Here is a 13,797-nt window from a genome sequence, read left to right on the forward strand (position 1 = left end):
CTCGACTTCAAGGTACTTCAAAGCAGTATTTCCGAAAAAAAAAGAAAATATTAAGCAATAATTAGTTGAACTAGTAGTAAGAGGATATAAAAGAAAATGGAAAGGGGAACTATCTAATAAAACTTTAGGTAAACAATATATTAATGGAATAAAAAGCTGGTTTCACAAGCACTGGTACAAAGACGAGTATTTATTTGAAATTCTCGTATTACGATTTTCATTTACAAGAAAAAATAATCAAATGCATCACGAATTTTTTATTAATTGCATAACCTTAATGATGCCAATTAGTGATGTCATCAATTAATTAAAACAAAATTGTCTGAAAACATCTAAGTTTATACTACGACATGGTAAACAATTATTTCATTTCTGTCTATAAGATGAGTTTGTACTATTTCGTCAACTAAAACGTAAGAAAAATACACCTAACATATTTAACTATGTTAAACAAAATAATAATAATAATATTTAACAAAATCATTAAAAAATTTACACCATTTTCTATAATTTGCTAATCAGTCAACTTTTTCTTGCATTTAAAAACAAAATACAATGGTAAATGAAATAAAATTAAAAATAAATTCATGAACAATAATTTGTGCGCATGTTACTGTTGAAAAAACACATTTAATGAGAACGTGTGCCAGCTTCATTAAGTTCATCTTCTTTGGTACCCAAGATACGATCTTCCCATTCATATCGCCACCGCATGTAAGCTACCTAAAATAAATTAGGAGTGAAATCTTAACATTAATGTAAGCTACACTTTAAAAATAACTAAGTCAGGCGCACATGTTTATTATTGGGTCAGTAAAAGTAAAATGGATTATTGCTAAATACCGAATGAATTGAATTCGAAGAATGAATGCCCTTTTATCGTTCAACCAGGTAGCTGGTCACGAGACCATCGTCGCCATAGTCAGCGAGTAGGAGCGTATTGCAGGAGTGGAATTTGTAATATCGGAACTGTGAAAGGTCAGGAAAAAATGGGATTCGCAGGTCGGTGTTAATGGTATGATTGCTCCTCATAAAAGGGGGCATCAGTGACGATTCACAGGATTTTTGACTGGAGGGTTTGGATCCTGTCTAGGTTTGAATTCAGGTACCAATTTAAATACAAGTGAACAACAAACCTATTTTAATTTGATGAGTGAAAACGCCCAATTATTACAAACTGAATATTATTTAAAAAAAAAAATAGAATATAAAAGAACTAACCTTCATTCTATCCCAAATATTAGACCAAGAATCCATTGCCGGCCTGACATCTAGTATAGCAAATCTGTGATCTGGCCCGACACTACCACCATCATAATAATCTATAACATATCTCACTTCTTTACCACATCTGTCTACTATCCAATCATGCCTGTCAAATGGCAACTCGTATCTAAAAATACAATGAACTTCCTTTATTCTAATAATCATAGAAGTAAATCATGTAGTAAAATTAAGATGTTACCGACCCCATCAACTGTCTAATTCTAGCCCTTGGCGAATAATCTGTTGCTTTTCCACCAAAGCTCTTCAATTTCGGAGTACAACATTCACGTGCGTGTAATGCTTCCCATTTTAACACCTGTACAAAAAAAGGAAAAATGAACTTGATAATCCAAAAATATTCAAGTGATTCTACACAGAACAGTAGAGCAACCTCGAATTGCAGGACATTCCTTTTTTTTAAAATATCTCGGGATTATGTTGAGTGCAAATGAAAAGTCTTGAAACAGAATTTAACTCCAGATTAGTCGTAGCGGAAAAGTTCTCTCTAAACAAACAAGAAATCCACAGACTACGGGAGGTCCATTAGAAAATAATCTGATAATATCCGATCCAGATGTGGTCCATTCTTTACAAATGATGTAGGTGAACAAGTTTACAAGCAGATGAACTCTCGTATGCCGCAGGTGGAAGAAAAATTGTCGTATGAGGTACTACTGTTTTGATTTCATTACTAAAATCATTATTTAAAATAATTCATCCATTTTGGTTTGAAAAATTGAAAGTTTATCCAAGGAATAGTCTTAAAAGAAGTGCACAGTTATCTCACATTATTAACAAGTTACTAGTTCTAGTGCGTATCCTTTAACCAACTGGTCAGTTTACTGTCCAGCTGCCTTGAAAAAAAGAAAATTTTAAGAGAACAAAAGGAATAAAACGTAAACTAAGAGCAACATCAAAGATGGGCAATGCAAAAACCTAAATTGATGTGTCAAAGGGTGTCAAAAGATCATTAAATCAACAAGTGTTATCCCTTGGTGCAGGTTACCTATCATGTCATTTTGAAGAGAGGTGTACCAACCAACCTGAGCAAGTGGATTGCTCATGCACTCAAATCTGCGAGCAAGTCTAATGCACGTTCATGACGTAGAAGTAGATGGGATAACTCAAAGCACATCAGTCACCTCTTGTGCTATCTGCACTTAATCAGCATCACATAAAAGATACCCGTAATAGCTATAAGGAATCAGGCAATAATTACCTTCTGGTCTGGAGTAATCTGTGGATTTCGTTAACTTTTCCAAAATTGTAAAAATCCGGAATAATTAGAGCAGGGGCTCCCTCTAAGACTCTGAGATGCTAGAAAGTGGCCGCCCTTTCTCGCGGTACTCCAATGAGATTTTTTCTAAGGGGTGATTGTTAATATAAGATAATTACAATGACATTTACCAACCTCTTTCCAAGCTTGCTCGTTATTAGCATTGTGTATTTTAATAATATCATCCATATCTTTCTGGGAGAGGTCATCATCCTTCCATCTCCAGCCTTTTTTCAGCATCGCGTTCCAGAACATCTAGAAAATAAGCTATCAATTAAAGCAGTACTAAATACCAAAATCTTTCCAAAATTATTACTACACTCTCATTAAATTATTGTGGAACGTCTTAAACTGACCTGTTGAGAAGGATAAACCCAGAAATGATCACCTTCAAACTGTGGAACTGCTTTCGGTATGGATGACATCTGCCTCTTGGTGGGCAATGGAAATGGTTGGCCAGGTGAAGGTTGCTGGTTAGGAGGCGGCATCTGGAACCAACAGAAATAACAAATGTTTGTGATAAAGGGAACCAAATAATAAATTTTGTACTAAAGTATTAGCATTACTTTATTCTGAGCTTTCAGGTTTTATAATATAAGGTTATTTAAATATTTAAAAAATGGCATTTCCCGTGACTTTCTCTAGGTTCTAACTTAAATATTTTCTTTTCACTTCGAATTCCAGAAACAAAATTAATGAACAGTACAAGGAAGTAAGTAGTGTACTGGATTCCCACGCGGAGATCCGAGGTTTGAAAACAATTGCCGGCCCTCACAATTTCTCTTTCTTGATGCTTCTTACAACTGACCGGAGATGGACAAGGTCAACAATTACGAGAGAACACTGACTGGAGACCGACAGTAATTGAAAGTGCTCTTGGAGCTAATGACCTCAGATGTTGTAGCGCCTTAAATAAATAATAAAAAATTACTGAAGATAATTTAGAACACCATACATTTCACTGGAATGATACAGCCAATTCGCTAGCCATCATCTACAACTAAATAATTTTTATCTAGAAAACAAAAGTTCTAGGATTACTAGAATTCTAGATTACAGATCTCGGAGTACAATATTCGAAGATAAGAGTAAATTTTAGGAGCCAATTAAATGAAAATTTCGAATAAGTCGATTCGAACCGTTGCTCTCCGCGTTGGAAAGCAGTGTTCGCTAACCACTCAGCTAATCCCTTCCCTAATACATATGTAATGCAAATAAAACTGCATATAACAATAAATATAACAAGATATACAATAAGCAAAGTATTTCAGTTTTTTCAAACCACTCAAGTTTCTTGGTACTTTCTCCTCTTAAGGAGGATAAACTAAAATTGATGCTAAAGGTATCAAATTCTCACAGTACGTTATTTTTTAAAAAGAAGCTACATATGTATATAATCTTTCAACAACAAAAATATTAAGATCCTTTCAGTACATTGAAAGTAGATTTTCATTCAAAAATAACTATATATGTAATACATAAAGTATAAAATTATTTTTACCATGTTCAGTGGGTTAACCTCATCTGATGCAGAGCATCCACGAACATTCTGTAAATAAATAAATTGTAAATACAAATTTTCAGTTCTTTATATTAAAAATTAAAGTCCTAATCGCGAGGAAACCATACCTTAATGTGAAGCGGACATTCAGAAGGTATGTTATAGTCAGCTAAAAATGATGTATCTTCGAGGTTATAACTTTCGTTTGGCTTTACTCCTGTAATTTTGACTGCAACTATCTGAGCCGCTGTCACTGTATTCCCCATCTCAACCTAACAAATCAAACATAATGTTATATCTACGAAAAAAAAGAAGATTTTGAAATGAATCACATTAATTGGAACAATTTTGTAGTTTAGCCAATATAAATAAAACTTAACTAAAAAACTAACCCTTCTTTTGATCGCTAAATATACAGCCAAAATATCAATAAACTATTTCTTTGAGGTACTTAATGCATAACCATTACTTGATTTTTAAACTTAAACTGAGATCGCGAAAAGGGAAGCAGCAGTACTTTGAGGAAGGCTTTTAGTTGGTTACATTCTGCCTTTTCTCTGTAAATTAAACTTTCGTAAAACATAAAGGTAAATTGTCATATTTCATAATAAATTTCTTTTTAAAAAAAATACAAATAAAAAGAGCCTATAAGTTAAAAACATAAGATAAATTATCTTAATCCGCAATTTAATAGTCGATTTTCCAAGAATCGATTATAGATGCTAATATTATATGCAGGAATATTTTAAATTAAATTAGCAGTTTGTTTAAATCTTAACTTTTTAAAACGTAAGTGCTGCAACATGCTCCTATCAACAACATGTTGCTTTATAAATAATATTGGTTTACCATCATTTATTAGAAGGGCTCTTTCAAAGAAAACTGCCACTGATATAGGATAAAAATACATGTGAATACATATTAACGGATTCTTAAAAAGTTGCAGTAAGAATTATTTGGATCTGTAAGGTAAATGGAACTGCTTTTAAACATTTAAATTATATCCTAAAAATCTAAGTTTCAGATTTTTAACTGTATTTGATAATTACTTATTCGGCTATACCAGTAGTCTTCGAATCTAAAGTCTAAAGGCTACTACAGTCCTTGATTGTCTCAACTTGTATGAATTTTTTATATCTAATGACAACTATAACAACAAAATACGATATTACGTTATTGTAGGAACGATATAGATGATTCTACTCAGGTCTCTCTTCAGAACACACAAATCTTTCTGATAAAGATGGCCTAATACATATGTGGGTGAATTGCTTTAGCCACTCTTCTAGAACGTAAAACTTTCATAAAACAGAAATTGTTAATGCATTAATAGAAGATAATTAATATAGTGCTTTTTAAAAAAATGCTATCTGGATGTGTCAGCATTATAGAAAAGCAGAGTGAAATTTATTTAGAAGACGTGCAAAATAAATTTTGTTTTTAAAAAAAAAATCTCTTTGTAACCTAAGGTTTCAAAAATAGTACATTTTTAGTATTGCTTTCCAAGAAGAATAGAATTAATTAAGATTAAGGCTTTGATGAATTATTGAAGTGATATTCATAATTACTACTCAATAGTCATTCTAGCAATCACCAAAGCATTAATTTTTGTTTAACTTAATTCTGTTAAAAACAACTCATTCAAAAAATACATATATGAAATATTTTTCTTCACATTTTTCAATACTATAGTATGTCATGCTTAAAGAAGAGATATTTCACTATTACTGTGCATAATTCTCTTTTATATTAGTGTATCTTTTTGTTTACTTAGCCTCCCTCCAAAAAAGCTATGAAACTTCTCTAATGTTGATAAGACAAATTTGTATTCATTTGGTCAAAAAGCGTTTTCGAGGTGTTATTTTTATCAGTGTTTACGAAACATAAATTCTTTTTGTCTAGTTGTTAATTTGCAAGGTGGGCACCGCTGATATGATGTACATTCAGCGATAAAATAAATTTATGACCTACAGAGAAAGAAAAACGGCCATAGAATGGTCAGTTTCAGACACCCCCTCCTAAATTATCGATTTGTTTGCTTATATTAAATACCTATAATTCTGGATTCCTTTGAATTTTATTAAAGATTAAAAGTTTATTAAACAGTTTTTAGAAATAAAATCAATTTTAATGGGGCATAATATATTTATAATTTTGTATTAATAAACATAATTTACTTTATCAATTAAGGTTGGCAATATAGTTGATGTAGCGCGGAGCATTGGGTAGGAGCCATATCTATGGTTGGCGTCCATCTTTGAAATTGCTAACACTTGTTTAGCTAATAAGAGTGATTTAAATAAGTACGTATTGTTAACTTTTCGCGTGGACTTTATACAAGCTCAAACTAGTGATGGATGTTTCCTTGATGAACGGGTGAGTTTGTGTATGTGTTTGATAAATACTCAACAAGTATTACAGATGCAACGCCCATAGCGGCTTTTCTTGTATGTGTTACTTTTACTTTTTTAAAGTTATTTTTACTAATTTTCTTTTTTAGGTTTAGGTTATAATAGAATCATTTTGTGATATTTATAATGTTTTTGTAATATTCGAAAATATTTGATAATTTATATCCATTCTGATAACTTACTACTTAGATCTGGATATGTTACCTGTCAAATTGATAATCCTGTCATACACCGGCTTTTAATTTTCTTTAGCTTAATTCCTTTTCTTTCAAATTATTAAGAATAAGTAACGAATATGAAAAAGGGTTGTGTACATTGCAGATAGATACCGTGTTTTAATTGAACATCTATTAAACAAAAGGACAAATAAATTTATTGAATTCTATCAGTTTTGCAATTGCTTCAAAATTTTTGATTTAGGAAAGAATTTACTTATATACTTATTCACGCACGTTAATTCGTTCAAATTTAAGACAGTTTTTATAAAATTTAATTTTCAATTTTGATTTCCGAATTATTAAAGACTAATACAAAATTCATAACATATGATCCATCCAGCCTGTTGCGCTATGCTAATGATAACAAGTTGATTTTTTTTTTTAAAACAGATTTATTTTTACTTCATTTTTTTATATTAGATATTAGATTCTAATTATTTAAAGAATCCAAATTAAAAGACAAAACTTTTAAATTAATTCCTTAATAATAAATAATGAATAAAGATATTGGAATCGTAGATGGGAAATGTTAAGTTCTTATATTTTCATTAATAGTGAAATTTTGATTCAGTCATCAATTCGTTAAGTAAAAATATATTTTATCATTTTCCGATTTTATTAAGCAATTACTTTTATAGTTGTCAAAAAATAGAGTGAAATTATTAAAATTTGCTTTTGGGATAAGAAGAGAAATTGATTTTTGATTTTTTTTAGTTAAAAACATTTTGTACTTTTCACTGTTAAATGATAACAAAAGTGTCCTTACTTTTTGTTTGATTATTTACTTTTGTATTCATTCAAATTAATTTACAATTATATTTTTATCAATGGAAGTGTAGCGAATGATTGATTCTTGAGATAGATAAATCTAGAGTATGTATTCAAATAATTATCATTAGAATTTATTGTAGCATATTGCGCTTATCTTTTGCCTATTCTGACATCAGATTAACCTATGAGTGAGTACCTTTACAGTGTACAGTACCGATTTATTTTGTTTTTGTGTCCAAATGCCGATTGTCAAAGGTTATTTGTATTTGTGGCTGATGTGTAGCCATTTATTTTTATTTTTTTAACTAGCCATTGAAATTTGATCATTAGGGGGATCATTTTTTTTAGGGTCAATTGAGGCATTAGTTTGACCTGCATTTCTTTTCAATAGATTTATTCGTTGAGGTTAATAACAAAAATCTTTTATTAATGAAATCATTTGGCTTATAATTTATTTTTTTTTTGTTTACTTCCTGTTTATGTCAACTTGAATTTATGTTTTACTAAACTTTGATGATTAACAATATCTGAAATTCTATTTGTATACAATTTTTTGGTTTTTAATAGAAATTCATTGCTTTCATGGTAATTTTAGGAAGAGGTTGTGTTTTATGAACTTTTATTTGGTGAAGTAGTGCTGTAATTGTTTTGATTCTTTTGTGATTGATTATCAAATGAAAACGAAGTCTGGTTTCTAAACATTCTATATTCTATTCAATATAATTTGGGACACTGTGAACTGTGCATATGTAGGAGAGCTTCTAGGTGTCAGTTTGTAGAAACCTGTTGATATTTCGTTGATTAATTGAAACTGTGGAATCCTCATCTTGATAGAAAATGTAAAGATTATTGATTTGAAAAAAATGTAAAAAAAAAAAAGTAAAAACAAATGATAAGGCTATAAATAAGGAAGGTTATAAATAGTTGAGTGCATAACGAACAGATGTCTCTTCCTTTTGAATCTTGTATTGATCTGTAAACTGGAGGCTTAACGTGAACTTATTAGTTGTGAACATTGCCGCTAGATTGTGTGGTATGCTACTTTTTTTGTATAACTTGTCATTTTTATGGTTTGTTTTATTGATTTTTTTTTTTTTTTGTTATGTGTATTTATTTTATTGGAAGACATTTTTTTTTAAATCAATCTAGAATAATATATCGATGGTAAGTATTAATTTCAATTTACGCCGAGAAAAAAAAATACCTTTATTCGCGTTTAAACGATGAATGTTGACATCAAAACTCATTTTAACATTTCTCAATCCTTGACAAATTATAAGAGTATAATCATTTAGATTTGATGAGTAAAAATGGTCTTCATGAATACTGGGTTTTTATAAACCCGGGATCAAAACTAGATTTCTCCCGTTGAATCTTGAGCTTTAGCCAGTCTAGCGTTGTGAGATATTTAGCTCTAGTTGCAGAGGAGATGGTATCACAACGTAGACTAATGGTTAAGACCCTAGACCTTTTTTAAGAGTGGGGATTTACCTTCTTGACTTTCTAAAGGACTGTACATTTAAGCATCTCAGGCTACGGTGCCAAGGAAAAATAAGACATGCCAATTTTCTCAATAATAATGGTACCTATTATCACCCGTTCAGTAAAATTCAGTTTAATATACATTTCTTTAGAATGAATAATACAATTAGAATTAAAATAAGGGTGCATGTTCACACTGGTTTTTTTTTTTGCCTTCTTAAACTAACCGAACACTTTCATTTGGAAGATTTTCCCAGCGTGTGTACATGAAGGAAAGAATATATGTAAATATGACATATTTACACATATTCTGCAAATATATGTATATATGCGTGTGTGGGTGTTTTGCGGTAAAGCATTCAAAGCGTCTTTACGATCATGTTCAGCTTGTGCATACAGAACGCTGCCAAGAGCACACATTGTCCCAGGTGTTCCTAGGTACCACAGCTCTGCTGGACAAATATATACACTAACCATTTGGTCTGTTTCCCATCTGTTTCTATGTTTGTCGAACATATATTATGTTTGTTCGCATAGCACTATGTTATAGATGTAATTAGTGTTTCTATGAGTGCGCGCAATAGTTCAAAAATCAGAAAAAAATTTCCCAGTAAGGCCGAAATTTATATTTTCGTTTACGTCAGTGAATCTTTTCTAGTGTAGGGCATCTTTTTGATATCGATTTGTATTACTGCCTACTTAGGCGGGTATTCTGAGCGAATTTCTATAAAGTCGTTACTTTCAGCCCAAGATAGTCGGGAAATCGACTCTATTAATTTTTTTTGGCACACCAGTAAATCATTGTGACTAGCATAGTTCCCAAAATAACTGCTGCTATTTTGGCAATAACTCAAAAACAGATTGGATGGGTACAAAGGACTTGATTGACTCTTTTTTTTTTTTGTTGCTCTATCTTTTCATTAGCCAAATTTTGGATAATTGTTGGTGAAGTTGACTTCATGTGTTTTTGAGGCCTAATTTTGAACAAACTTTGACTTTGACCCGTCAGAATTATTCTTTTGTCCAAACGGACGCACCTCGTACTCTCCATCCAACAAGTGGAGGTCCCATGGCCGTTCCAACCTAAAACCGCAGTAAGTATATAGCGTATATTTGGTTTAGGTATACCATAAATTTGACACCACAGTAGAACTTTTCATTAAAATCTGCCAACCGGTAGTGTCCAGATTTTTGTCGTAAATAGCTTTAACGATTTCCTGTATCCCTCGTGGTTTCGTCTTCGTCTAAAAGTTGCGTGCTTTAAATGCTCCAAATTGTGACCAGGTTAATGTTACTCCAGTAAAGATTCTTTAAGAAAATTGAAGACTTGAAAAAAAAAACTTCGTTAAAATCATTTTTTTTTTTTTTTTGTACTAAATGTTGCTTGGTTTGGTAAATACTTTAATTGCAGAAGAAGTAAAATTGGAGATGGTTTTTTTTTTGTTTTTCTTTAAAGTGAATTAAAAAGGAAGAAATGTAGGGAGACGGAAAGAGAGTAATGTTTAGAAGTGAAAGTAGATGGAGAAAAGGGCTGGAGAAAGGAGAAGGTCCTGTTGATGGAGACAGGAAGAGAGAAGTTCTGTTCTCTGGAGGAAAGGTGTCCCTCACACTTCCTCCACTTTGGATGGCCGGGAATACTAAAGGGAGAAAGCTTAATATTAAGAACAAACAAGGAGCAAGACGGAAGACCTTTTGAAGAGCATCTTTTAAGTTAGTCTTCTTCTTCTTCGGTGGAGCTGACTAAGAAGCCGGTTCACTTTTGCTGTGGTGGTTGGTTGCCAAGATAGTGGATGGGATTTAATTTCTGTACAGAGAATTTAAACTACATGGTGCCGCGTTGCCAAGGTGGAGAGTATTTCTGTATGTAGCTGGGACTAAGTGGAGGCGGTAACTTCGCCGCTACAGCGCCCAGATACGCAAACGGATTTACCTCGCTTTTTCTTTTTTTTGGAAGAAAAATTTACTGCAGGTGTCTGCGCACTTCCGACCTTCCAGTTAGATACACAAATTTAATCTCTATTTAGGGAAGATAAAAAGGGCCAAAACTTCTTTTCCTTGCTTATTTTCCTTCCCTGACTTATTTTTCCCTTAAACTGCCCTTTAAGAACGAGCCTTGTTTTTCCTTGGGGCTGTTATTTGCCACCTCCACTATTTAGTTTAAATAGTGTAAATAAAAAGTTTTCTAAAAGGTTTGTAGGTTGGCGTACAGACTTGCAAGAAGCCCAAGACTTTGTGAAATTAACTGTCTAGTGCTTTATTTATTCATTCTTACCTTCATTAGCTGGCTGTATCGAATAGCGTCTTCCTCTGTTTACTTACCAAGGGTTCATTAATTGAATTGGTATGGCCTGAAGAAAAAAAAAAAAAAAAGCCGGAATACCCAATTTCCTTGGATATTGCCATTGGATGGTCCTTCCTTAAAAGGAAGAAAAGTGTTGGATTTCTTAATCTTTGCCTAAGTTCCTGCTGAATTGAAGGCAAGATTGCTGAAGGACTCTTTGCTTTAGCAATCTTAAGCCGAACAGTTTCGCGTCTCAGAACAAATCCTTCCGGTAAAAATTTAATTTAAGAACCTTGGATGGTGCCAGCCTACCCAGGAGTCTGCTTACTATAGGGCGTTACGGTCTTGGTAAGAACCTTGGCCTTCTTCAGCACCGCATTCCACTAGTCCCTGTCCAAAGCACGGAGTCAGCATCTTCTAACTCTCTGTTTTCTAATATCTGTTTCTACAACGTCCATCTCAAGCGAGGACGTGCTCTTTTCTCTTCTTCCACCTGGAGTTCCTTAAAATAGTTTTGGAATTCCTGTTTCGGGCATCCCTTCCTACGTGTCCTATCCATCTTAAACTGGTCGCCCGGCTTTAATGAAATAAGATCTGGTTTTCGCCATACAAGTCACGAAGCTCATTGTTTGTTCTGTTCTTCCAAATATTATTCACTCTTACGGGACCACATATCCTTCTTAAGATCTTTCTTTCCCAAATATTTGGAAGGCGCCTTGGGTTACTATCGGTCGGATAATGGTTTTGTATATGTACTAGGAAGCGTGCCATTATTTTTTTAAAAAATTCTAGGTAGTGGCGAAATGTTCGGTATTTCCTGTATCTAGTTTCCACTTGCTTACAGTTCGACTGTGTTGTTACAGTTGGAGGTATTTTGGAGTAGGAAATGGTGGGGTTAGAGAGAGAGAGAGTGAGAGAGAGCTACGTTGTTTAGTTGTACAGGTGGTGCTCCAAAACAGTATGCATAATTCTGTTTGTGCTGGATAGAGCACGTCCTACTAACTCCATTATCAGAATGTTTTAAGCGTAAACTTGGGAGCGCAGGTCTGCTCTGTGAGCGGAGCATGGTGAGAGAGCGCTCCGCCGGGTCGCCCTTTACGAGCCGCAATTGTCCCATCCTTGGGCACCCCTCGGCTCCACAAGAACAGCTTTTTTTTTTTTGAAGCTGATGAAAAACTCTCTTCCTCTCCTCCTACTTCATCTTTTTAGACACAAAAGACTTAAAAAATACAAGCTGGGCCTTAAACAGGCGGAATAATTAATAATTAAAAACAAAACAATGTAAAAAAAAGAGAGCAGACTTCAAGGTTGGGGTAGAGATGTACGACAAAGGTGGGCGTTGTACAGGTGTAGGGGGTAGAGGTTTTAGGAAAAAGGGAAGTTTGCGGTGAGATTTTAGGGTAAAGGGCGAAGGGACTAGGTAAGGAGCAGGGCCGCTCTTCCCTCTTTGCACCAGCACTACATTTGCAAAACAAATTCTGTTTCACCTCTTGTCGCCAGCTAGCCTAACTTAGGTAGGAGGACAAGATTTAAAGGCGAAACTACATAAGGGCTCTAGGTAGCAGTGGGCTTCCGCCAGCATCCTACTCTCTACATTATTCTTATGTTACTTGTTTTTCAGACAAGAGAAAATTCAAAGTTTCCACCCAGAATACACACCCGGGGTTCTCTTTATCTTAATTTCCCCACAACCTCGCCAGGAAAAAGAAAAACCTTTTGTCGAGATATGATAATATAAAATGAAAATTAAATGAAACGGTAATTTCTGTTGGTTGGTTGGATTGTTGCTTAATTTTCTTTGAACCCATTGAACGTTTGGCTGGAAATCTAAGCTTATTTCGTCATTGACTGTTGCCTTTGATATCCTGGATCGACCTACATCTGGAGCGTTTTCCGTTTAAGAACAGATTTGTTTACGTAATACTCTCTTCGCTACTTAGCTTCTTTCTAGTCAAGAGGATGCCCTCATCTGTCGTCCTTTAATGAAATAATCAGATAATACTAGTCCATCACTGGACTTTGAGCTGTAAAAAGAATTATTCGCTTTTGACTGAGCTCCCAGTAAATGAACTTTGAAAATAATAATAATGATAATTATTATTTTTTAAATAATTTATTAAGTTATCTACACTCTGTGTATACATATATACAATAAGTAAATCTGGAAGTACTAAGATCAATTGGTACGTGAAGAGCAGGAGGAGAGAAACTACCCAGTGGTAGCACTTGATCTTTAGGTCTTCAGACCTCAAAGAAGTCGCGGAGCCACTGGCGATTCAGTCTGAGGAGGATTGTCAGAGGAGGCGAGAGACAGTACAAAAGGATTGGAGAGAGCAGTATGGAATTTTTGATATTTAGTCTTGGCTAATTGGTATACAAATGGGGATGTTGAGGTCGTTGTGAAGAGTGAGGTTAGTCACCGTAGAAAGGAGCGTCAGCTATCTGTCGGAGTAGTTAGAAATGTCTGTACAATCCGTATGTTTGTAGGTTTGGCTGAACCCCACAGCTCTAGTCCGTAAGTCTCACATAGGTTTGAGGATAGTGTTGTTGTATATTAAGCGTTTCGAGTTCAGTGGTTAATTTGGAGCATC

The 13,797-nt window shown here is 33.6% G+C and overlaps 2 protein-coding genes across 14 annotated transcripts in view; one reads left to right on the forward strand and one right to left on the reverse strand.

The window, feature by feature from the left end:
* Positions 1-117: 117 nt before the first annotated feature.
* Positions 118-7,024, reverse strand: Cchl (Cytochrome c heme lyase). 3 transcript variants are annotated; one of them, XM_074117747.1, is made up of 10 exons: positions 6,907-7,022; positions 6,659-6,801; positions 4,436-4,600; positions 4,172-4,315; positions 4,044-4,091; positions 2,899-3,030; positions 2,678-2,797; positions 1,470-1,582; positions 1,222-1,393; positions 118-723 (listed from the first exon to the last, which is right to left on the reverse strand). In XM_074117747.1, the coding sequence occupies exons 4-10, from the start codon at positions 4,307-4,309 to the stop codon at positions 631-633; spliced, it is 816 nt and encodes a 271-aa protein (XP_073973848.1). In that variant the 5' UTR covers positions 4,310-4,315; positions 4,436-4,600; positions 6,659-6,801; positions 6,907-7,022; the 3' UTR covers positions 118-630. The 3 variants fall into 3 exon arrangements, with proteins under 3 accessions (XP_073973848.1, XP_073973850.1, XP_073973851.1); XM_074117749.1 differs by lacking the exon at positions 6,907-7,022 and adding an exon at positions 6,887-6,902; XM_074117750.1 differs by lacking the exon at positions 4,436-4,600 and having other exon boundaries at positions 6,907-7,024.
* Positions 6,281-13,797, forward strand: part of heph (polypyrimidine tract-binding protein 1 heph) — a 418,918-nt gene continuing 411,401 nt past the window's right edge. For 8 of the 11 annotated variants that reach the window (XM_074117745.1, XM_074117746.1, XM_074117732.1 and 5 more), the window contains exon 1: positions 6,281-6,490. Coding sequence is in view for 1 of the 11 variants with exons in the window: in XM_074117737.1 (XP_073973838.1) it covers positions 6,397-6,419 (23 nt within the window). In the remaining 10 variants the exon portion in view is untranslated. The remainder of the gene's footprint in view (positions 6,491-13,797) is intronic. The other 3 variants (XM_074117737.1, XM_074117734.1, XM_074117740.1) reach the window with 1 other exon arrangement.

This window comes from Rhodnius prolixus, unplaced genomic scaffold, assembly GCF_049639745.1.
Source record: "Rhodnius prolixus isolate KJV_2025 unplaced genomic scaffold, Rpr scaffold_2, whole genome shotgun sequence".
Classification (NCBI taxonomy): Eukaryota; Metazoa; Arthropoda; class Insecta; order Hemiptera; family Reduviidae; genus Rhodnius; species Rhodnius prolixus.

What these genes read in the sequence shown, in the direction of transcription:
- Cchl (XM_074117750.1), bottom strand. Translation starts at nt 4,309, where the DNA reads ATGGGGAATACAGTGACAGCGGCTCAGATAGTTGCAGTCAAAATTACA. An exon ending in ACGAGCAAGCTTGGAAAGAG is followed by an intron (nt 1,583 to 2,677) that starts GTTGGTAAATGT and finishes TTTTTTGTACAG; the next exon opens with GTGTTAAAATGGGAAGCATT. An exon ending in AGAATTAGACAGTTGATGGG is followed by an intron (nt 1,394 to 1,469) that starts GTCGGTAACATC and finishes TTGTATTTTTAG; the next exon opens with ATACGAGTTGCCATTTGACA.